Genomic DNA, 24,382 nt, shown 5'->3' on the forward strand with positions numbered 1-24,382 from the left:
CTGTGTTTTTTACACTTACTAAGATAAAAAGAATTAAATGCATACACAAATAAACCGAATATTTTCAATTAGTTTAAATAAGTGCTATATATATATATCTTTTAATTCAATAAACTACTAGGAGTAATTGAAAATGTTTTCAGTTTCACTTTTCCGGAACTGACAGCGAACCCTTGGTCAGGTCGAGCGCTTTTGCGCCAGACTGCATTCGGTGCTAAGGCGCTTGCAGCTTGAAGATAAAGGGTCCCGTTTCGTGTCGTTGCATGCTATTCATTGCCCGTCAATGTTCTCTTCAGCAAGTGACTGTACGATTACTCAATCCAATTATCTTCGCTATATGCGTACTCGAAACTTCCGGATTCTCATTCGGAAAATCAACTGACGTTTGCACTGGCACTGCTGCCAGGAGTGCTCGGGAATATGGATACCTCACAGATCCGATGACCCTCTTAATCACCATGCCCCCCACAACTCCATACACCTGCTTCAACTGGATCATGTGCTTTATTGGACTTCTGCTTTACTTGGGAGATATCTGCACTGACATCTGGGTGGCGGTTAAGTATCTTACGAGGGGCTACGTTCTTTGGTTCGCCTTGACGCTTACCTTTGTGTTGCTTTCCACGGTCATCATCCAAGTTTTCAGCTACTTCTGGTATCGGGACGACAGTGGCAGTGACAGCGGCGCAGCGGAATCGTGTGCTTTAATTGGGCTGCATTTTTGTCAGCTAGGAATTTTTACAAGGTTTGTAATCTATCTATCTATCTATCTATCTATCTATCTATCTATCTATCTATCTATCTATCTATCTATCTATCTATCTATCTATCTATCTATCACGTATTAAGAAAGTTTGCCTGCATAGAGCAACCATGGAGTTAGCAACAATGCCACACATATTGAATTTACGTTTCCGTGGGTGTGTTTTAGGAGAGTGATATCCATCTATTACACTTTTTGATAATTTTAAGGAATCCTAATTGGTAATACCTTAAAATGCCAGTTTTTGTCAGGTGGCGAACTTTACTGCAATACAAATTAAAACAACCTCACAGAATTTCTTTCAACTTCTGTCATACCATACAAACGGAGACACAAAATCCCTCCTATTAAAAGTACATTCCAAAGTAACTTTGTGTGTGAGTGTGTGTGTACAACGAACAGTATAATGGTAGTAATGTAAAACTTTAGAAATGCCGAGCTCGGTGCCCGGGTAAGAAGTGGACCTAAAACCAACTTTGATTAAAGCTCAGTACATTTATTTAAGTATAGTATTTAACATAATAAACAGAACGGCATAGAGGAAGTAAGTCGCTCAGTGTACGTAATTCGTGGTCGAGGCGACAGAGCTCAGAGAATTGTGTTTAATACCACGTTAGTGCTTTAGCCACACTGCCGGCACTGTCACAAGTTCATTCGTTAGCTCATCGCGAACCCGTCGACGTGTTCGCTCCGATGTCGCCCTAAGTCACACACCCTGGGAAACGTGAGCACGAACCATAGACACGGAAGAGAATGCTGAACTGATTTAAACTGAGCTGCCTATGATCATAATTTTAAGTGTTATTATGGCCTTTAATAAGTAAAAGATCTTATGCTAGAAAGTGTTTAGATGTGGATCTGTAAATAAAGAATCTGAAGTTAATGCGGTTCCTTAAAAGTCATATAACGTAATCTTTATCAAGAGCCAAAATAACAACAGCAGAGTACATTTTAGTCAACACTAATATTATTTAATATTACCCATCACTGTTATGGACAACATGGTGACTTTCACATCTCCAGACATTTGCGTTCTGCTCCCTGTGTGGACTCAGCATGTTTTTCCTATGCATATGCCGGTTTTCCACTATAGGTGGACCAGTTTTCTTCCACCTCCTCAAGACAACCATATTAAGTTACTGATGACTATAAATTATTCTGGTGTGGGTGGGCTTGTGTTAGTGTGATCTGTGGTGGCATTTCTTATTTTGTGCCAAGTGCTGTAAGGATTTGTGGCTTCCAGTAATCCTGAACTGAAAAAGCATATCAGAATATTCTGTATGCAAACAAGTTTTATTCCTCATTTGATTTTATTTAAATAATGCTCTTTATTTAGGCAATTCAATTATGTGATAATAGTGTACATGCTAGGAGATCAAAATCTGTGAATTTACAATTTTTCTTAACTGTACACATGAAAGAATTGTCAGGGATGCCAGGGGCCATGACCCAGCCGGGACGACAGGAAGGACCGGATGTGGGTCTGCACCCACCCTGGATCACGTGGGGGTTGCCTTCCGGGTTACTTTGGGGGCCACGGGTACAGGGCATGGAAGCCCTACCCTGTAGGGGCCCGTGGTCACCGCCAGGAGGCGCCCCAGTGCCTTGGGGACCTGTTACCCCAGCACTTCCGCCACACCAGGAAGTGCTGGGGAAGATTTATGACGGCGCCCGGAGAGCAGCCGGGAGGACAGCCGGCACTTTCGCCACGCTGGGGCGTGGCCAGAAGAAGATTGCCGGGAACACCTGGGGCTCATCCGGGTCCTCTATAAAAGGGGCCGTCTCCATTCATTCGGGGCTAGAGTCGGGTGGAAGGAGGACGAAGCAGAAGAGAGTGGAGGCGGCCCGAAGAAAGGCATTGTGGCCAGGACTTTGTGTTGGGGTTCGTTTGTGCACTGAACTGGGTCTGAGTGACCTTTGAACTGGGGTCTTTGTGACCATATCATTTGAATATTGTGTAAATAAACGTGTGGTGGTTCTTAAACAAGATGTCCGCCTGTCTGTGTCCGGGCCGGGTTCACAGAATATAAATGTACATGCACAGTACACTATATATATCCATCCATCAATCACTTTTCAAACCTCCTTATCTTGAGTTGGGTCACAGGGCAGCTGGTCCCTGCCCCAGCAAGCATCAAGCACAATTCAAGACAAATCCCTGGACAGGGTCCCAGTCCATCACAGGTTACTATTTGTAAGCACACACATGCACACACAAACACATTATATAAAACCCGACATAGACAGACACAGAGGCACAACTTAAGCAGACATGCTTTTTATTTTTTCCTTTTCCCTCATGGTAAATGCCTTTCCTCATTTCTCACAAGTACAGCACAGTTCAGCACAATCACCAGCACAATACAAAAGTCTTTTCTTCTTCTCTACTCTCTCTTTCTCCACACCTTCAGGCAAGCTTCATCTACCTCCTTCCGACTCTGGCACCCAGGGTAGTGGCTGCTGGCTCCTTTTATAAGGCACCTGGAAGTGCTCCAGGTGCTGGTTGACCCACTATCGGCAGCACTTTTGGGTGTGGTAGAAGAGCTGCAAATAAGGGTTCAGGAGTAGCTGCAGCACCCACTGGCGGGGCCCAACAGAACCCAAAAGGGCCGTGTCAAACTCCAGCTCCCATTGAGCCCTGTGGGAGTCCGAGGCACCACTGCAACCCAGGGGGGCTGCCACCTCGCACTCCAGGGGAGGTAATGCTCTGGATATGCTCCCTCCTCTGGTCCTTCCAGCTTGGAGGTGATACGTGTGTATATATACATATATATATATATATATATATATATATATATATATATATATATATATATATATATATATATGTGTATATGTGTATATATACAGTATATATATACTGTATATATATACTCTTTATATATAAAATCCTGTCTAGAAGTGCAATGATTTTATGTCATGTTTTTTGTCACGCTTTATATCAGGCTCATTTTAAAACCTACATATATATGTTTGGTATCATTCTTTTCAGAATTTATCAGACTTTAATGTGATGTTGTTATGTTTTCAGATTCTTATTCCGTTTTTAAATTATAAACTAAAAAATATCAAGAACTCATGTCCCGTGAGACAAGCGTTTGTGCCAAGAAATTTAGCCACACCCAGGGCTGGAAAGAAAAGACAAAGAGTAGAACAGCTTCTGTACAGGCTTTTAAATGTTCAAAGCGTTGTGCGAGATGCAAAGAGGAGGTAAAAAAAAAACAATGTGTTTCCCATTGTATCACCATTTAAGAGGGGGTTTCGGAGGAGCGACCGCGTCTCCTTGGGGTGCGTTCAGCCCCCCTCTTCATAATGCGAGCGGCAGAGATGTGAAGTGGGTGGCACATAGCACAGAGAGGGGGGTTGGCGAGCGAACCCCCTATAAATAATAATTTTCCTTTTGTACATTTACAGATTTTACTAATATTCTGGCCAGAACTGGGGGTTGGGTTCTGCGGGCTTATATATATAAAAATGTATTTGACTGATGTTTTTTTAATTAGGTAATGAAACACTGTGATAATGTTGTACATTTTGGATACTGCATTTGCAACATATATATATATATATATATATACTCAGCAAAAAAAGAAACGTCCTCTGACTTTCAACTGTTTTTACTTTCAGTAAACTTAATGTGTAAATATTTGTATGAACACTAAAAGAGTCAACACCATAAGACAGAAACTAAAAATGTTTCACAATGTGTCCCTGAATGAAGGGAGGTTCAAAATCAAAAGTACCAGTCAGTATCTGGTGTGGCCACCAGCTGCTTGAAGTACTGCAGTGCATCTCCTCCTCATGGACTGGACCAGATTTGTCAGTTCTTGCTGTGAGATGTTACCCCACTCTTCCACCAAGGCACCTGCAAGTTCCTGGACATTTCTGGGGGGAATGGCCCTAGCCCTCACCCTGCGATCCAATAGGTCCCAGACATGCTCAATTCCTTCGACGATAAACACGAATCCGTCCATCACCCCTGGTGAGACAAAACTGTGACTCATCAGTGAAAAGTACTTTTTGCCACTCCTGTCTGGTCCAGCGAAGGTGGGTTTGTGCCCATAGGCGGCGTTGTTGCTGGTGATGTCTGGTAAGGACCTGCCTTACAACAGGCCTACAAGCCCTCAGTCCATCCTCTCTCAGCCTATTGCGGACAGTCTGAGCACTGATGGAGGGATTGTGTGTTCCTGGTGTGACTCGGGCAGTTGTTGTGGCCATCCTGTACCTGTCACGCAGGTGTGATATTCGGATGTACCGATCCTGTGCAGGTGTTGTTACACGTGGTCTTCCACTGCGAGGATGATCAGCTGTCCTTCCTGTCTCCCTGTAGCGCTGTCTTAGGCGTCTCACAGTGCGGACATGGCAATTTATTGCCCTAGCCACATCAGCAGTCCTTATGCCTCCTTGCAGCATGCCTAATGCATGTTCACGCAGATGAGCAGGGACCCTGGGCATCTTTCTTTGGGTGTTTTTCACAGTCGGTAGACAAGTCTCTTTAGTGTCCTGCGTTTTTAGAACTGTGACCTTAAATGCCTACTTTCTGTAAGCTGTTAAGGTCTTAACGACCATTCCACAGGTGCATGTTAATTAATTGATTATGGTTAATTGAACATGCATGGAAAACATTGTTTAAACCCTTTACAATGAAGATCTGTAAAGTTATTTGGATTTTTAAAACATTATTGTTGAAATACACAGTCCTGAAAAAGGGACGTTTCTTTTTTTGCTGAGTATATATACATATATATAGTATCATTTTGACAGTCTTTATTATCTCTGCAATTCAGTTTAGTTGTTTTACATTAACATGTTGGCTCCATTTAAGCTTATATACAATATTTTTTATGCAGTGAATGGATGTATCGAACAATACACGAGAAGTACATTAATCTAGAGCTAATAAAGCGGAGGGTATGGCATAGATTTTAAGGCTTTGGATTTCAAAACCTGAGGTTTTGAGTTCAGATTCAAATGTTTACATTGTGTGACCCTACACAAGTCACTTCACCTGCCTGTACTAAAATTGAAAAATCAAAAGAAATGTAACCAATTGTATATCAAATGTTGTAAGTCACCTTGGATAAAGGTGTCAGCCAAATGTAATAATAAGACAACAGGGCCAGAGGCAAAAAGAAAACAATGGAAAGTAAAATAACCCAGAGCCATTTACTCACGTGGGCTCTAACTCAGTCTTTATTTTGGTTGTGGCTTTCATAGTAATAGATTTCACAAATCCCCAAAGACAACATTATAATGCAAGATGCTCTAAAATGCTGTATATGTAATTAGAAGTAAATGGGTTATGATGGAAAATAGGAAGATATTTGGCCTTTGTTTTGGATGAATGTATGTCAGATTAATAATGCCATATAGATGAGTCTTTTTTCCACAAAGTGGGTGCTACAATTCTAAATGGCATTCATTGCACTAATAAAAGATTAGCTGTACAATTTCACAAGTTGTACAGTTACAGCAAAGAAGTTCCTTAATAACTAACTCAGACCCCAGAATAATGTGTGGTTTGGTGTACTAATTAACACTTAAGGTGAAACTAAGCATACACAATACAAAAAAAAATGAGAAAATCAATCTGTTCCACTCCTCTTGACCTAAGCATACAGGTATGCATTTTTCTCCTGCTTCTCTACACGATACTTACACCTCCGTAATAATACTTTATTTCTTCTTTGTGAATAGGTCACTTTACCTCCCAGCTTAGAAAATGAAAAACCAACAAGTTCAGGGAACTTTTGAACCCGAGCAGAATTCCGTACATCTTCATTTAAACTAAAGGATAACCACCCAATAGCTTCTAAGATAGGGCATTTCTACTTTTTTCTGGATTTCAGAATGTTACGTGAATATCCTTTTCTAAATGAATGTCCATTCAGAATGTACTTGCTTTGTAAGATGAGGCCCACAGCCTGTGTACTGGACCCCATCCCCACCACACTTCTTAAATCCTGCCTTCATCCTGTAATCCCAATTGTTATAACAATAATAAATACATCCCTTGAATGCTGGATTTGTCCTTACACAAATCAGCAACAGTCTGCACATACAATAACACCCATCCTGCTTCACCTTCACTGGCTTCCGGTGTCTTACAGAATTGAATGTAAATTTCTATTATTATCCTACAAAGCTTTAAATGGCCTAACACCAGAAGACGCCAGTGGTCTTCTCCATTGCTATGCTCCTGTTCACCCACTAAGGTCATCTGATTCTGGTAATCTTGTTGTGCCTCACGCTAAGCTGCACTCTGTGGGCGAGAGGGCCTCAGCTATACAGCGCCCAGACTTTGGTATGACCTCCCTAAATTAATTAGATCAGCAGATTCAATTCATTCCTTTAAAAAACAACTTAAAACTCATCTGTTCAGGCAGATGGTAACTTAACCTGACGTTCTGCCCCTTCTTTCAGTTTACTTGTCTCTCTAGATGTGCAGGTTAGTTTATGTGTAATGCTATTTGTTCATGCCTTTCTTTTAGCATTGAATTTAGTATTTTACTCTGGTTTATTGGCTTTTATTCTATTTAATGCTTTGTATCTCCTGTGTTTATCTGTTTAGTGTTCTTTGAAGAAATATTTGTACCCAATGTTACATGTACCCTGCTGTTTAAATAAGAGCCTTGAGCATGGGAAAAGTGCTATATTAATACAATCTTTTATTATTATTACAGTATTATTATTATTGTGAGCTCTTCCAGTAAGTAAGTTGATTACATGCTCATTTTCAACCCATCTCAATTTTCGTGGATGCCCGACCATTAAAATTTCACAAGAAAATGTATGTGGTTGACAGCACATTACTTTAGCTTTCTAATTTTAACTATTACAGAAAGTTTGGGAGCATAGTGGACATTATTTATAGACTGAAGTTTTCCTTATCAGATTCTTTCTTACTGTTCTCCTTGTGTGTTTTGGGCTTTGTTTGATAGCATAGCATCTTTAGTGTTGATGGCCAGGAACTGAAGCTCAGCCTTAAGTGCTTCTGTCCAGTTATTGCCAACTCATCATTTTTTAATGACTTCTGATAGAACATCAATGGATCACAGTTTAATCCCATCTGGAATGCTTTGCATAAACCTTACTGTAATGAAGTTGGCTTTCAAATGTGGTCTTCATTTTGTTCTCTCTGTTCCTTATAGTCTAACCCTTGGGCTCCCTTTTGCAGCTCTAATTGCAAGAGGAGTGCTTTGTGATAGTTTGCTCTGTGAAGTACTAAGTAAAGATTTATCATTTGTTCTTCATAAAAATAATGTGAGTTCTACAGTGAAATTTGAAAATTTGAATCAGTGAAATATATGTTCCAGTAGTTTTGGGCATAAGCCAGGAGGAGTCCAACCTGAATTTGGCTCCAGTCCCGAAGATGGAGAGATGCATTTACTGTAATGTTTGTTCTTGCATTGTTACAATAGTATTAAAGATAATTTCCCTATAATTATTTTTCTTCCAAGCGAGAACTCTTATTGATAAAGGTTGGAAACAGTGTTTTTTTTTTCAGTGGATACAATAAAGGTATACTTTAAAAATGTCCATCATTCATGACCCAGAACATTAAGCCAAGTAAAGAATAGGACCTGTTGGTGAGAGGATGCAACAGAATCCATGAATGCTCATCCAGTATATTTCTGTATATGTCCAGATTAATTATTGCAGTAGTTCACAAACATATTCAAACTGCCTGCTAAATTTCCGAAAAAACAGAAAAAAATTGAGCGTATTTTCCACAAAACTCCATCTACTTGTTATTTTCTACTAAAAGCTTGCAATAGGAATCACAACTTGTGGCACTACAAAAAAATCTTATGAATATTCACAACTAGCAAAATACCAAGTACAGTAATCCTTCGCTATATCGCGCTTCGACTTTCGCTTCTTCACTCTATTGCAGATTTTATATGTAAGCATATCTAAATATATAACGCAGATTTTTCGCTGCTTCACGGGTTCTGCAGACAACGGGTCTTTTTACTTCCTGTACATGCTTCCTCAGTTAGTTTGCCCAGTTGATTTCATACAAGGGACGATATTGGCGGATGGCTGAGAAGCTAACCAATCAGAGCACGCAGTTAAGTTCCTGTGTACTGATTGGCTCAGCAACGGAGCGCCAAATTTGATTCTGCTGTATTAACCAGGAAGTCTCGTCTCGCTCATTCAGCGTCAACGTGTTTAGCTGTGTAAAGAGTTAACGTTTGTGCTCTTTTGTGTTTATCTTTGTGCATAGTCAAGCCCTTCATTATGGCTCCAAAACAATCTGCTCCTGCTACTGCTTCAGGGGCCGTGCCCAAGCGCCAATGGAAGTTGTTAACGATTGCCGAAAAGGTAAAAAGTTTTGGATTTGTTGAAGGAAGGGAAAAGCTACACCGCTGTAGGACGCCATTACGGCATCAATGAGGCCACGATACTTTTTATTTAAAAAGTAGGAATATAAGATCTATGGCCGCAGTGTCCTTTTACCAGGGTGCAAAGTGAGTTGTAAGTGGATGTAATAAGGCAGTAGTCTGGATGGAATCTGCTTTAGGGATTTGGATTGAAGACTGCTGGAAGAAGAACAACGGCGGTGCTTCACAGTCGCCTGAAGAGGCTCCTTTAGAAGAGCTGTAACGCTCTCCTTTGTTGTGCAGTAAAACTAAGCTCATCGTTATTGGACAAGTCATCTTGTCATTGTTGGTGAGTAACCATAATTAATTTTCTACTTACAGTACTTAGTACATGTACGTACGTTTAGTGTCACTGTACACACATTTACTGTATACATTTTTTCTTGCATTGTACGTATTTATTGCTGGTGGCCTGTCTATCGTAATGGCTGTAACATATGTGATATCAGAGACACTCGATATCTTTAAAATAATATTTAGGTTTTACTGTATATAAAAAATGTGTTTACATACATAATTTCAATGAATCTTACCTAATATCTAAGAGAATACAAAGGGTTTATGCTGTATAACTGTGCGGGGAATATTTATAAACAGTATGGGAAAGTTTATAAGGGCTTAAAATATATAAAAATAACCATACAAACATATGGTTTCTACTTGGATTTTCATCTATCGGGGGTTCTGGAGCATAACCCGCGATCGAGGAGGGATTACTGTACTGCCTTAAAATTTTTATTAAGAAGAAAAGTAAACCTTTTTAAACTGAGGGAAAATATACCAATAATTATTTGTTAAGGATCTCTTTGTATGCCACGTTGTCAGTTCGGCCCTCTGGTTGTAATATGACCAAGCTGTGCACTGAGCTTACTCTTGAGCATGCAACGTACAGTTGGCCATGTGAACAGTAATCTTGTTTCACATCTCACAGCTTGGATTGCTGCTGTCATAATCCGTTTGAGTTTCATGGTTTGTTTCAATGATGACAGTATTTGCAGGACTTGTGTTGAAGTGACATTCGGTATCTGTCAAGCGTTGTAAGCATACAACCAGTTTCATCGATAACTTCACATCCAGCTTTTGAGAGTTTAAACATTCATAAACATCAAAGTGTCCACTATTCAAATCGTCACCTGTGAATCTAAGACGTTTAAGAGGCATTGGCGGTTGTCCAAAGGTGTAAAATATTTGGCCATTTCGGTACACTTGAAAGTGACAACCGAACAATTCAGTGGCAGCCATCAACTCACACGCAGAACCATAGGTGAAGGGCTTAAGCATTTCACTCTTATAGTGCTCCTGTGTAGTATAATTATCTCCTGTACCGTCATCAGTCCACACCTTGAACCTGTCCCAGTCATTCAATACATAAGACACAATGTTCCTCCAGATATCAAGAGTGAGCCTGATATGGCCGTGCAATATGTAACACAGAGAATGGAAAAGGCAGGTGCCATCTCCGGGCATGGAAACAACTCGGTAAGTGACAGTTCTTTGATCGATGGTGATTACCTCGATAGACATGTTAATGGGGGTACGGTTGGAACGATAAAGGAAATGGATACCTGAACAATGTAAACTAAGTCTAAAATACCTATACAATAACTATAATCGTAATAAACGAACAATAAAACAGCGGAGAAGCCGTGGATTAAATAAAAAGGCTGCAGTTATCAGCAGGGAGACGTGAATACTATGGCGAAGCAAGGAAGGGAATGAAGAGACCGGAGAGATGGACGGCCTTATATAGGCAGGCAGCCAACAACGTGGAAGGCGTGGGGATGGGGGACCCAACGCTGCCTCACACGGTGACTGAGCTGCAGGCTATGGATGTATATATGTATGTAAGTAGGATTCAGCTAGCGCTGGGAACCCGCGTACCAAATTTCTTGAAGATGGGCCCATAGGTAACAAAGACCGTTGGAAAGTTCAATATGGCGGCCGACAGTGGCGTCATACCACCGAAATAAGTACATATATCAGTTTTGGTTAGCACAGGGAATTTCGTGAAGATGGGGCCATAAATTAGAAAGTTTAACAGGGCGGGCGTTGTTGACCATTATGAACGTTATGCGTAGAATTTCGAAATGAAACCTGCTTAACTTTTGTAAGTAAGCTGTAAGGAATGAGCCTGCCAAATTTCAGCCTTCTACCTACACGGGAAGTTGGAGAATTAGTGATGAGTGAGTCAGTGAGTCAGTGAGGGCAACAAAGACTGTTGGAAAGTTCAATATGGCGGCCGGCAGTGGCGTCATACCACCAAAATAAGTACTTACATTGGTTTCGGTTAACGCAGGGAAGCCGCCTACCAAATTTTGTGAAGATGGGGCCATAAATAAGAAAGTTTAACATGGTGGATGTTGTTGACCGTTATGACCGTTATGTGTAGAATTTCAAAATGAAACCTGCTTAACTTTTGTAAGTAACCTGTAAGGAATGAGCCTGCTAAATTTCAGCCTTCTACCTACACGGGATGTTGGAGAATTAGTGATGAGTCAGTCAGTCATTGAGTCAGTGAGGGCTTTGCCTTTTATTAGTATAGATAACATATCAGGGCACTCACCTGTCATATTAATTGTTATAATATGCATGTTTTTGTGTATTTTATGATATTTTTCATTCAAGAATTACATTTGAGTGGTTAATTTTTCAAATGTTTAAATACAACACGTCTGAAAATTAGTGTGAGAATGATATACAGAGCCAGGAGATGGTCAAGAAGACAGTTGTAGTCAAAACAAAGCAAGGGGTCAAAACTGTGAGATCAAAAGCCGGTAATGGTAATAAGGACCAAGACAAGTATCAGAAATTAGAGGCAAAACAGAGTCCTAACCAGAAGCACAAAACTAGCACTAGGGTCTACTGGAAACAGAAACTAACTACCACTAAAGAAAGTTGTTTTTTATTTTTTTTTCACATTGCTTCCATGCAAAGGACAATGCATATTATGGCTGTTGTGTGTAAATATCCAAGAAATCCAAGAAATAATGAACGTAACGATTGTGGACACATGACGATTCCAAAAAGGTGTCTCAAACAACAACAACAAAAAAAAAGATGAACAAAAGTAAACTGTTAGATAAAATCAAAATAGAAAACAAACCATAGAAATGGGATCATTGGGTGAAGAAATCATAAAATACATGTATAACAATATGTTAGCGTATGTGAACACTAGAGGGTGCTCCAGTGCCCCCAAACCCAACACAACAGACACAAGGCAAAGTTTTATTATGGGAAACTCTTTCCACAGTGTTTCCCACCACCACAGCCACAAGTACAATGGCACAATTATAATTCTTTATTCTTTTTTTTCTCTCTCTCTCTCTTTCTCAGTCTCTACCTCCTCCACTCTTTTCAGCAAGCTTCATCTACCTTCCACCCGGCTCTGGCTCACCTCTATGAGGCTGGCAAGTCCTCTCATATTGGCCAACCTGGAAGTGCTTCTGCTCTTCCGCCCACATGGTCTGTAAGCACTTCCAGGTAAGGTGGAAATCCCATGCCATGTGGCTTCTCAGTCTTTGTAGCGCCCCCTGGTGACACCCATGGTACCCAACAGGGCTAAAGTAAAACACTCCAAATCCCATGATGCCCTGTGGGAGTCTGGGGCACTGCTGCAGCCCAGGGGGGCTGCCATCTAGTTTTCTGGGGGAGGCAGTTCCCTAAAGAAGCTGCCTTCCCCATCCTTCCGTCTCTTGGGCATTCCGGTTGGGTTGGGTTGCCAGTCCTCCTTTACATATTAAATCATTTTTGATCTTTTGCTTCCTCTGACACATTTTCAACAATGACGTCCTTTTGCTTTAATGAGAATTGCTGCTTGGTTGTTAGCTATTTCTTGCCTTTTTATATCTAACTAGGTCATAGGTCTGCTTTTTACAGGTTCCTGTTTTCCAGAGCCTCATTCATCTTTTTTTTCCATAATGATAAGCTAATTACTGTCAGACGTTGTTTGTACTGAACGCTCAACTAAAAGTGCAGGTTGCTGTTGCAGATAGGAAACCTTGTACCCAGATGCATATCCGTTTGTCTGCCTGGAAGCATTACTTTAACTGCATTTCATTGGATAAGCTATTGTAACTTTCCATTATTTATAAGATGAATGTAATCCCCTGGTAAAATGAGGTCTTTCTAATGCATATATGATTCAATTACAGTTTACTTGACAGAAAAAAAAAACATGTACTATATTTGATGTACATTGGTCATGCTTACAAGAACAGATAGAGATGTTATTGAATTGTGCTTTGTTTGATTCTTGAATGTTGTTTTCACATAATATTCAAATTTTCTCAATTTTCCAAAATCACGTCAACCTGAATAATTGGAATTTAATGAAACTACAACTTGGACGTTTATTTCAATAAATTACCTGGAATCTATAGTCAACCAGATGTTTTTGAACCGTGGACTATGGAACTGAATCAAATCACAAGAAGTATGAAAAACAAAAATACAAAACTGGCCTGGCAAACAGTCAAATTTGCTATTATTCAATTTGTAGACCACAAGTCTAACTTCAATTTGCTTTTAGTCATTTATCATATGTTGCAAGCACACAGGAATTATTTTGCCCTTGCCGTCTCCTTAATTTAGTTAACAGTAAAAAGGTAGACAATGGAAAGCGCAAACACAAAATCTTTACACTGTTGTGGGCTGAAGGACATGTAAATAATGATGGGGATCCAGGAAAAATGAAGAAGCATGTTTAAATAAATGTAGATAAAGGATGGTTGGCATTTTCTGTAATAACAACATAAAAGGTATACAAAATAAAAAAAGAGAGCCACTCTGAGCCTACATATGTGTAGGAGTGTCCATCTTAGCCCTGTGAGATAGATGTCTGATAGCCATCTAGTAAATCGTTCACCAAAAACTTGTCCCTGACAGATGTGCAATTGTCTCTAATCAAGTCAGTTCAGTTTAAAGGTTGGCACTGTGGACTTTCTTGTTGTCCAAGTTTGTGGATTCATCATAAAAACCCTGTAATTATAGTTTTTTAAAAGGTTCCCTGCTTACAGATTCCATTTTAGTGTTCTGACTATGCTTTTTGTCTTATATTTTGATGAACATTTGATTTCCGATCCTGTTTCTTGACAACCATTATTATTTCATGCTTGTTTATTAGATTATTTCTCTCCTGGTTACAATATTGGCTTATTTATTCTTGTTCTGTTTTCCGATTCCAATTCCTTAAATTGCTTGCCTTCCTATACAATTTATTACAACTGCTACTGAAGGTAGCAAAAAAGATTCAGAAAGTGGCTTCACATCAAATCACCAAGTGCCTTTCCTTTATTCTCCAATTGGACATTTGGAGGAAAAGGAATAAAATTTGCATTAGAGGGAGTCCAGGTGGAAATAGGCTTGTTTTATTAGAGAAACAGTACAAGAAAAATTGAACTATTTCATCTTAACATTAACTTCCCTCATGACTCTGATATCATCTAGATTAGTTTCTAAAAGTAGAATTATAGGATTTATAGGGTCATTATTGTCATGTGTATAGAGTACAATGTAATATTACTTGCATGCGCTAATTAATGTGCAACATATCACCACTCTCCCACACCTTGATTAGTGAATATAACTATTTTACCTTGAAACTTCTGTCTTTTTATTATTCTTATTCTTATTATTATTACCACACATTATTATTATTATTATTATTATTATTATTATTATTATTACCACACTTATTTTAACTTCACCTGTTTGTTGTCTGATACAAATCTTGGAATTGAGTGATGTATGAGAGACTTATTCTTTACTTTTTAGTACACTATTATTATTTTTATATATATATATATATATATATATATATATATATATATATATATATATATATATATATATATATATATATATATATATATTTAACCTAAATAGCTACATTACCTTGACATTCCTGCAATTTGCTGTGTTTTCAGTTTCTAATGTATATAAAGTTCAAAAAGCCCTGTCAAATTACTGAATTAAAAACTGTGCCACAATACAAATCACATTTCTATTTCTTTGGATACAGTTCTTTGGTACAATAAAATATAATATTTAAAGGAAGGTAAAAATAGTTACTTAAATCTCCTCACATAACATTGGTATTACGATCTTTTTGAAGCTGGTGCAACTGTATACTGTGAATTCGTTAAGTATTCAGACCCCTCACTTTTTTCACATTTTGCTGTGTTGCAGCCTTATGCTAAAATAATTTCAGTTCAAATTTTCCACACATCAAGCAACACACAATACCCCCAAATGAGAACAGGAAAACAGGATTGTAGAATTTATTGCAAATGTATTAAAAATGAAAAACTGAAATATCACATTGGCACATGTAGTCAGATCCTTTGCTATGACATTTGAAATTTGTTTCAGGTGCAATCTGTTAATCGCTATTGAGATGTTTCTACACCTTGTCTGGAGGCCACCTGTGGCCAATTTAATTGAATGTATATGATTATGTAAGTCACACCCCGTCCATAGAAGGTCCCACAGTTGACAAAGTGCACCATGTGTGTGAATACTTTCTGAATCCTCTGTATGTGTAATGGCACTTCTGTCATTTTCAATGCATTGTCTATGATAATGAGAGAGGACGACTATTTTTTTTCATGCAGTGTTTTTTTTTAAATAATTAGGTACTTTGCATTGAAAGGAGTAGTTGGATTTTAAATACTGAGTGAAGTAACATTTGTCAGTCATTCATATTGTTTCTTTTTTAATAAATATTTTCTAACTCAGATATCAAAAATTAAAAATTTACAAATATCGGAATCAAACACTTTAGAAATGTAAGTTGCAAAAAACTCTGCAGGTCTCAAGTTATCATTCATGATTACAAGGAATATGGTTTAATTTGAAAGTCCTACTTATATTGACAGCTTTGCATTAATATTTTTACACCAATAAAAGAAACCACATTGTTTTGAAAAGTAAGAGAAATGTAATATCCCAGGCCAGATGAAGCTTCAAGATGCAACAGTTCTTGGTATCTTTGCTTAACATCTTGTTTTGCACCTTGATTATATGCTATTTCCTACATATTTCCATATAATAATAAGAATGCCTCTTTGCATGGAATCAGTAATATTAATGAACTACTCAAGAGGTTTTCCATTATTACTCAGTAAATTTTTCCAGTTGCCAACTCTTTCTAGAACATTCTTGTATATTCATATTACATTCCACAAACACAATGAATGTCCGCTCAGTGTTTCCCAGTCTCTCTTCTTCCCAGGCTGTAATTCCATTTCTCTTTATCACATCCCTCAACATCACTTATTTCTCTTGCTCGTTATCTGTTTTATGACTTTTCACCAGCCTTTTTTTTCCTTCCCTGTTACCCTATTACACATTCCATGACCCCTAATCCAACATTGTTCCACACATACAAGAATCTGACACACCGCTGATGTGAAGACTGCAGAGCGATCATTTGTCTAAATATAATAACACTAGCAGTGCTGCCCTGCTAAAACGGATTAAAATCTAAGTAGTAAATGTAGACCTCAGTGTTAACGTTGTAGTGAACCATGAAAATCATGTCTCTGTTACTGTACTGTATATGCAATTTAGTGTGGGATTTATAAAAGCAGTGTCAATGTTTGTGATGTGCCATCTGTTAGAATGACAATTGCAATGCGTTTTTTTACTAAAAATTACAATGTTTGTGATGCACCATCTTTTGGAATGACAGAGACATAGCAGCCAGATGGACACACAGACAGACACACAGATACTTAACCTTTGATGTTAATGTTTCATGTAACCTATGGCCTCCTACCAGACCTAATTACAAGTTTGTACCTATACACAGGTCATGTCATGGCCTCTCATTAAAAGCTCCATTGAAATGCAAAGTAGGGGCTATAGATAAACCACACTTGTCATAAAGCATATTCTTTTAACTACATTTAATACTGAATAGCATTTAATGACACAAAACATTCAGCAGCTGCTGATCCTTCATTCACTCATATGAATTGGATTGAGAAAGTATGTACACACTTTGTTTCTGACGTGTACGTCAAAAATGTGACACTTAATTTTTTTTTTAACATCTTCTTGCCTCCTCCAATCTCACTTCAGTTTCTCAGACGCATCGAATTGTTTTGCAGCAGCGCAGTTACCAATTTCTTTCACAAATTCATTGTGAAACACAATTTAAAATCAGCTTCATATTTTCTTCTGATCGATCGCTCCATCGCAGATAAGGGATGCTCTTACGATAAAAGTATATGAGGATGTGAGATACAAAAAACACAAATCAGTGCAAACGTTGTTTAGGAGTCATTCGGGTATTACTGTGTGGTCATGTAGGCACAATAGAGAGAGAGAGAGAGAGAGAGGTTAGGAGCACACGCTGATACAGCGCATTGCCACACCCATATAGAAAAAGAAGGCAGTGTGCTCCGTGGTTACTCTCTCAGGTGGGCGTTAGCATATCATAAGCTCTTGGACCAATAGCGTGAGTTTTCCACATTTGACTTATACAACAGACATTATAAAATATCAGAAATTATACTGTAAACTCAAGTCCCGACTTATCTGCGGGAGAACTTATCCGCGAGTATATTCAGTAATTTTAAATCGATAAATTTGCCATTTTGCCCATCAATCTACATTCAATGACCCTTAATGACAAAGATAAATGTTTGTAAATCATGAAGAATCCACTGCATCCACTTAACAGTGTCATCTCCAGGCAGAGTAGTAGCTTCAGTGACAGACTTTTGTCACTGTCTTGCTCCACTGACAGACTGAGGAGATTATTCTTCCCCCACACTATGCGACTCTTCAATTCCACCCGGCGGCGTAAATGCTAACATTATTCAAAGTTATTGTCTGTTTTTACATGCATTTTTATTACTCTTTAATTTAATATTGTTTTTTGTATCAGTATACTGCTGCTGGATTATGTGAATTTCCCCTTGGGATTAATAAAGTATCTATCTATCTATCTATCTATCTATCTATCTATCTATCTATCTATCTATCTATCTATCTATCTATCTATCTATCTATCTATCTATCTATCTATCTATCTATCTATCTATCTATCTATCTATGTCATGAAGCCACTCCAGCATTGTCTTGGCTGTATGCTTCAAGTAATTGTCATGCTAAAAGGTAAATCGTCACCTCAGTCTGAGGTTGCATGCGCTCTAGAGAAAGTTTTCTTCAAGGATCTCTCTGTATTTGGTTGCATTCATGCTTCCCTCAATTCTGACAAGTCTTACCTTATAAGGTTTGACTCTGAGGATGGTATTAGGCACTGGTCTTCACCAGACAAGGTGCTTGGAGTTCTGCTGAAAGAGTTTCATTTTTGCTCATGTACCTTTAAATCTCTTTTGGAAAATTGTATGCCAGATGTCATATGCCTTTTATTCAAGAGTGGTTTCTATTAACCACTCCTCTATAAACGCCTGGTTAATGGGGTGTTGATGAGATGGTCGTCCTTCCAAAGGGTTCTCTCATCTCAGCATTGGACTTCTGAAGCTTTAATAGAATGGCTATTGGGTTCTTGGTCACCTAACTGACAAAGGGAAGTTTTGCCCAGTTACGCAGTTTGGGCAGATGGCCAACACTAGGAAGAGTCCTGGTGGTACAAAACCTCTTCCATTTCACAATTATTGAGGCCACTATGTTCCTGGCAACACTCAAAGCTTTAGAAATGGCTTTATACCTTTGCCCTAATCTATGTCTCTCCTCAGTTTTAGCGCTGAGGTCTACAGAGAGTACCTTAGACTTCATTACTTGGTTTTTATCCTGACATGCAGTGTGAATTATGGGACCTGATATACACAGCTGTGTGTCTTCCTAAACTGTAACCAATCAGTTCAATTTACCACAAGTAGCCTCCAATAAAGTTCTAGAAACAACAAACAGGACTCACCTGACCATAATTTGGAGGGGCACAGCAAAGGGTCTGAATACTTACATGAATGAGAGATTTCAGTTTTTTTGATTGTTTATAAATTTGCACATTTTTTTGAAAACGTGCTTTTTGTTTGCCATTATGGGTTATTGAGTATAGATTAATGAGCAAAAATGGCAATTTAAATTTAAATCTACAAAACAATAAGGTGTGCAGAAAGTGAACAGGTATAAATACCTTCAGAAACCATCGTGTTTACTAACTTTTACACTATTCGGGTTAAAACTATTCTGCCCTGTGTATATTATTTTTTATTATCTATAGCTGTAGTTTCTTACCAAGCTTAAATGACAATACTTCTTGGCCAGTTTGATGGATGCTTCTAAAATCTTTCCCACTGTAAGGGTGAGTGTGCCCTACAATGGTGATTTTTTAATATCTGGTTCCTACATGACAGAAGGTTTGTAATGCATATGTAACATAAAAGACATTTGTTCGTCTCAGAGTACTGATAATAAATTAGAGACACTTACCTTTAAAATGGTGCTGGGATAGGCTATCCTTTACCAAAAATATTTATGTTAAAAGCCTGAAAGTGAACTTTTTTGGCAAAAATACAGTTCTGCAAATTTAAAATATTTGTGATGTGTTGTCGTTGATTATCATTGAGCAAGGGAACATCTTCATGATGTAAATAATTGTCTAAAAGATATTTACTGCACGTTTCACAATATTAAATATTACTTATATTTTAATTAATCTTTATTTACACCAATCTTAGATGGTAGCAATACTTTTTAATTCATTCTGTCCTATTTATCTGTTTGCTGAGAGGGCAAGTGCTATTAAGTGCTCTTTCTATTTTGTACAGACTTGAAGCTGAGAGTGAGGCTCAGACTGAGATTGAGACTGAAACGGTTTGACACTTCTCATTATATGTTGCACTAAAATCTAAGACATTTTAAGAATACAATTTGTTTCTGTTTTGTCTCTTTCAAGGTACAAGGAACTACTTAAGAATGGATATAGAGAAATCAAAGGGAAGCAACCATGTTCAACAGAAGAAAGTGCAAGTGAAATTTGGGGAATGACTGCAGACATCAGCATGTTGAAATTGTTTGAAACTCACTTGGAGAGTGTTCCTCAACTCATCCTGCAGCTGTATATCTACTTGGAACACAAAGAAAAAATGACCATTCAGTGTAAGCAAAGTGCATTCTGTGTGTTCAGTGAGGTGGAAAAGTAGAAGTTACAAGCTGGCAAAGATACTAGATTCCTACAATATGTTCCACATAGTACATATTTTCTTTAACTGCATCATTAATGTTTGTTTCTTATTGCATTTATATATATACTAGCTGTGTAAACCTGTGCTGTAAAAAGCCGGGGACTATTGAAATCGTCAGAAAAAAAATTGAAATGTAGAGATGTCAGGTAATTGAAAGGAACTACAATGGGCATCTCTCTCCTAGGAGGATTCGTTTTGCCGACATGCTCACATCGCTTGTGCATTAGGGCAGAAGGAAAAGTAAAAGGGATACCGTTTTGCTGATGTTAGCGGCTAAGCCTAGGTTTTGTTTTGCTGACGTGCTCGCCTCGCTTGTGTTATTAGTGGCTAAGCGAGTTTTCTGCTTCTTCAGAGGTGGAGCCCTTACCCCGACTCAACCTCTCACTTCCGGGCCGGACAGACACACACACTTCCATGTGTAGACGTTTATATATAAGATTATTATATACGGTATAAATTACAAATAGTGGACAAGTTATTTAAGCTGATATTTTTCAAATCTATGTTTGTAGCTTATAAGGTTGTCAAAAACTGGTAATTGGGAAGTGCAAGTGGATCACTTGCAATTAATCCAGATAGAGGACATAAAACTGTTGTTTTTGTTTCACTGTTTACTCATTATTCCATAATCACGTTGACCTAATTTTCCAATAGATGTAAACAGAACTGAGTGCAATTATGTTTCTATAATAAACTATTATAACATTATGCTGAAATTAAGCTGTGAAGGGTAACAGTTGCATAAAAATAATGCTGCCTCATAGCTCCTTGTTTATTTTAGTTACTACTATGACTGCTGGCCAAAAAGCAGGTATTACCAACCTCAGGCCTAGGGGAACCTGGGCCAGATACAAACCACTGTTGCTACAGGGAGTAGGCACAGCGATATGGTGTAAAGCATAAAAGAAACAGACAGCAGTCCCAAGCTTTAGACCATACTTCTCTGTTCTCTTCCTTTATTCTCCTTTTCCCAGAAATATATATATGCTTCAATTTCTGCATAGATCAACATGGTAATCAGTGAAAACAATGGTGCAAGCCAGTTTCCTCTGCATAACAAATAGTGTAAACACATTTACTTTGAGTACTTGATTAGAAACCAATATCCCCAAAACTCGTTAATTTTCCAAGGAAGCAGACAGTTCTGTATCCCCACATTGTGTATAGATGAGATACTAAATCAAAGCAGTCTGACTATTCAAAGCAGGTGACTCTTTAGCAGCAATAACCTGTAGCAGAATTTTCCAGAAATTCTGCCTTTTCTTTAAAACACTGGTTCATAGCCCATTACACTAAGCAACACACCGAAATGTAATTTTCTTTAGAATACTGAATTCTAGCCCATTACACTGGCAAGACAATATGAAAATTTGGGGTACCACCCCGGTAACCCTCTATACTTTTTAACTCAAAAAGAAAACTGAACACAGGCTTTAAAAGTACTCAATTAATCATAACTAAGTGGTTTATGTAGCTGGTAATCGCTCATCCAAGTCTTCTTTCACCTCCATGCTCCTCTCAAGAGGATGCCACCTTCCTGGGTTACTGGTTTTTATATCCCTGAGCCCAGAAGGGGTGGGACTTTCTTTTGATCTTACTGTTGGGCTTGGTTGCCCTCACAAGGCATGTTTTCTGTGCTGTGTAAAAAGGAGAGGAGACCGTTAGTGACAGGGCCCTGTCTCATCAGAAAGTGGAACTGTTTTCCTTTGCTGAGCTGATGAGGAAGCGCTCTGGTGCACATGCATGACACAATGTAGTGCCTCCTACATACAAAAGACAGTTGTTTTTCTTCCCCCTCTATCTAATTGGAATCAATGAATTTGAGAATGTTATGTTGAAATACCAGGGAGGGTGTCAACGCCTCACACAACAGTTCAGGAGAGTCTACTCATTAACACAATCTGCCCTTTCCTGCCTCCATTACCGATCAAGATTGATAAAGTATACCTGAAAGAGAAGGACTTTTTTTGAAAGAATCAGAGAATTTCACATCAGTGGAGCTATGCTATCAGCTCAGCAAGAGTCAGTCCTGGAAGATAGGGGTTTTTATTTTCTCTTCAGATTCACACATTTATTGATTTATTGTCTCTGTATTTCGTCCTTTTAGATTTGACACTGACAATGTCATTCTTCAGTATTGCTTGGAGCGCTGTGGACTATCAGAGATGCTTGCGGAGATCCCTGCCAAACAAAAAGGAGATATCTCATGTGCCATCTATCACTGTGTACCTACTGTATAAGATGTTTACCATCACCTCTCGAGTACTAAGCTTTGTGCTGCTGACTATATTCAATGCCCACTCCACATTGGCACTTTTTGGGATCACATGGTTATGTACTTTCATTTGGGCTTGGAAACAGCAGACAGACTTTTGCACCTCACGTGGTTTAGAGGTGTTCTACCGAATAATAATTGGTGCAATCTTGGTGTTTACATTTTTTAACATTAAAGGTCAAAGCACACAATCATCAATGATTTGCTATTATGCTGTATCATTTTGTGAAACATTATGTATCGTGATCCTGTGCACATGTTGGTACCCTCCTCTTACTGTGTTTTCATTTTTTTTACCCATTTGTATTGTTATGTTTGTATTTTTTTTCCTTGGAATTATATTTCTTTTAATGTATTACCTTGCTTTACATCCTAATAAACAACCATCGGCACAATTTGATGAAGTTGATGGAACACAACGTTCATCAGCACAATTTGATGAGGTTGATGGAGCACATTCGAGAATTGCCTCTCGAATAAATACTTTTCTGCAATGAAAATAATGTAAAAAATGTGTACAGTTACGAATAATAATTTTGTTTACCTCATATTTTGTATAATTATCAAAGTAGTTTATCATAAATTATGTATATTTTTGAATTCTATATAAATTCTATAAATTGTTTTGAACTGAAAATATTTTTGCATTTGCTAATTTCTGTTACTGTCACTAAATAGTCTAAAGAATGGTTTCTTAAACTTTTTGTCACAACCCAATCTTTGCCTCCTTAGTGTCTTTGAGAAACATTTGGGTGGGGGGGACGGGCGGTGTTTGACAGTCATAGTTCTCCCCCCCTTGCTGAATCAGCACAGACAGTCATAGCTGTGAAGTGTTGGCCCCCTTGGAGAATTGTTTAAACAACCCATGGTAACCCATCATGAAACATTTTGCAAAACATAAGTGACCCATTCCCAATTAAATACAACAGTGAATTGTGAAGAGGTGCTGGTACTCACTGGCATGCTAAAAAAAGGTGCCAGTACGCTGTTGAAGTGGGAAAACGTATTAGTACTGCATATGGGTGAGTGTCGGCTCACTTCAACTGAGCACTGTGCATCGTAGGACAGCGTGAGGCCAACTAACAAAATCAAGTGCAATGTGGGATTTTATTAGGTATCATTAAAAGGGATTAACACAATTGACTAATAAATCAAAGTACATATTTCTCACTTGCTCCACTACTCTGTTTTGCTCCTTTAGCAATCCTCCTGCCCATCCATCTTTTTTTTTTAGACACACTTTTTCACAGTCAGAATTTGAGAAAGATAACTTATATAGTATTATTGCCATTCTGAGACTCCGTTGCTTGAACATTATGTTGGAATGCTTGGCAGCTTATTCCTGAAGTCAAATGTGATGACATTGTTAGTGTTGCTTTAAATACTGGGACCAATAGTCCATCTTTATCCTTGTTTGTGTATAAACTAAGCAAAAAACCCTTCATGTTTGAATGTGTATAACAGTATTATTTAGTCACCTGTCTAGGCCGAAGCCTACACGTAGCAGTTAGGAGAACTGGCAGTTTTAGGGTGAGCCTCTTCTGTGCTGTTGAGTGAGGGTCCTTCCTTGCTTTATGGATATTTTGGAGGCTTCAAACACCCTTTTCCATTTTTGTTACAAGCTCACAACAATAGGTGCATGAGTCAAAACAAGAAAACCAAAAGGAAGCTAAATAAAGATCCTAATCCCTAAAATTGTTTTGGAATAAAATGTCTTGATTATTTGTGAAGCCTTCTGTTTTTCTTTTAATGTTCATATATGTACTTGTGGGTGCAGCCCCCTTTTAAAATGGCA

At 38.4% G+C, this 24,382-nt stretch overlaps 1 protein-coding gene across 1 annotated transcript; it reads left to right on the forward strand.

Moving 5' to 3' along the window:
- Positions 1-203: 203 nt before the first annotated feature.
- On the forward strand, positions 204-23,146 carry xkr9 (XK, Kell blood group complex subunit-related family, member 9). The gene is made up of 3 exons (XM_039754168.1): positions 204-745; positions 20,024-20,226; positions 22,420-23,146. The coding sequence occupies exons 1-3, from the start codon at positions 264-266 to the stop codon at positions 23,082-23,084; spliced, it is 1,350 nt and encodes a 449-aa protein (XP_039610102.1). The 5' UTR covers positions 204-263; the 3' UTR covers positions 23,085-23,146.
- The last annotated feature ends 1,236 nt before the right edge of the window (positions 23,147-24,382 follow it).

Source organism: Polypterus senegalus, chromosome 5 (genome assembly GCF_016835505.1).
Source record: "Polypterus senegalus isolate Bchr_013 chromosome 5, ASM1683550v1, whole genome shotgun sequence".
NCBI lineage: Eukaryota > Metazoa > Chordata > Cladistia > Polypteriformes > Polypteridae > Polypterus > Polypterus senegalus.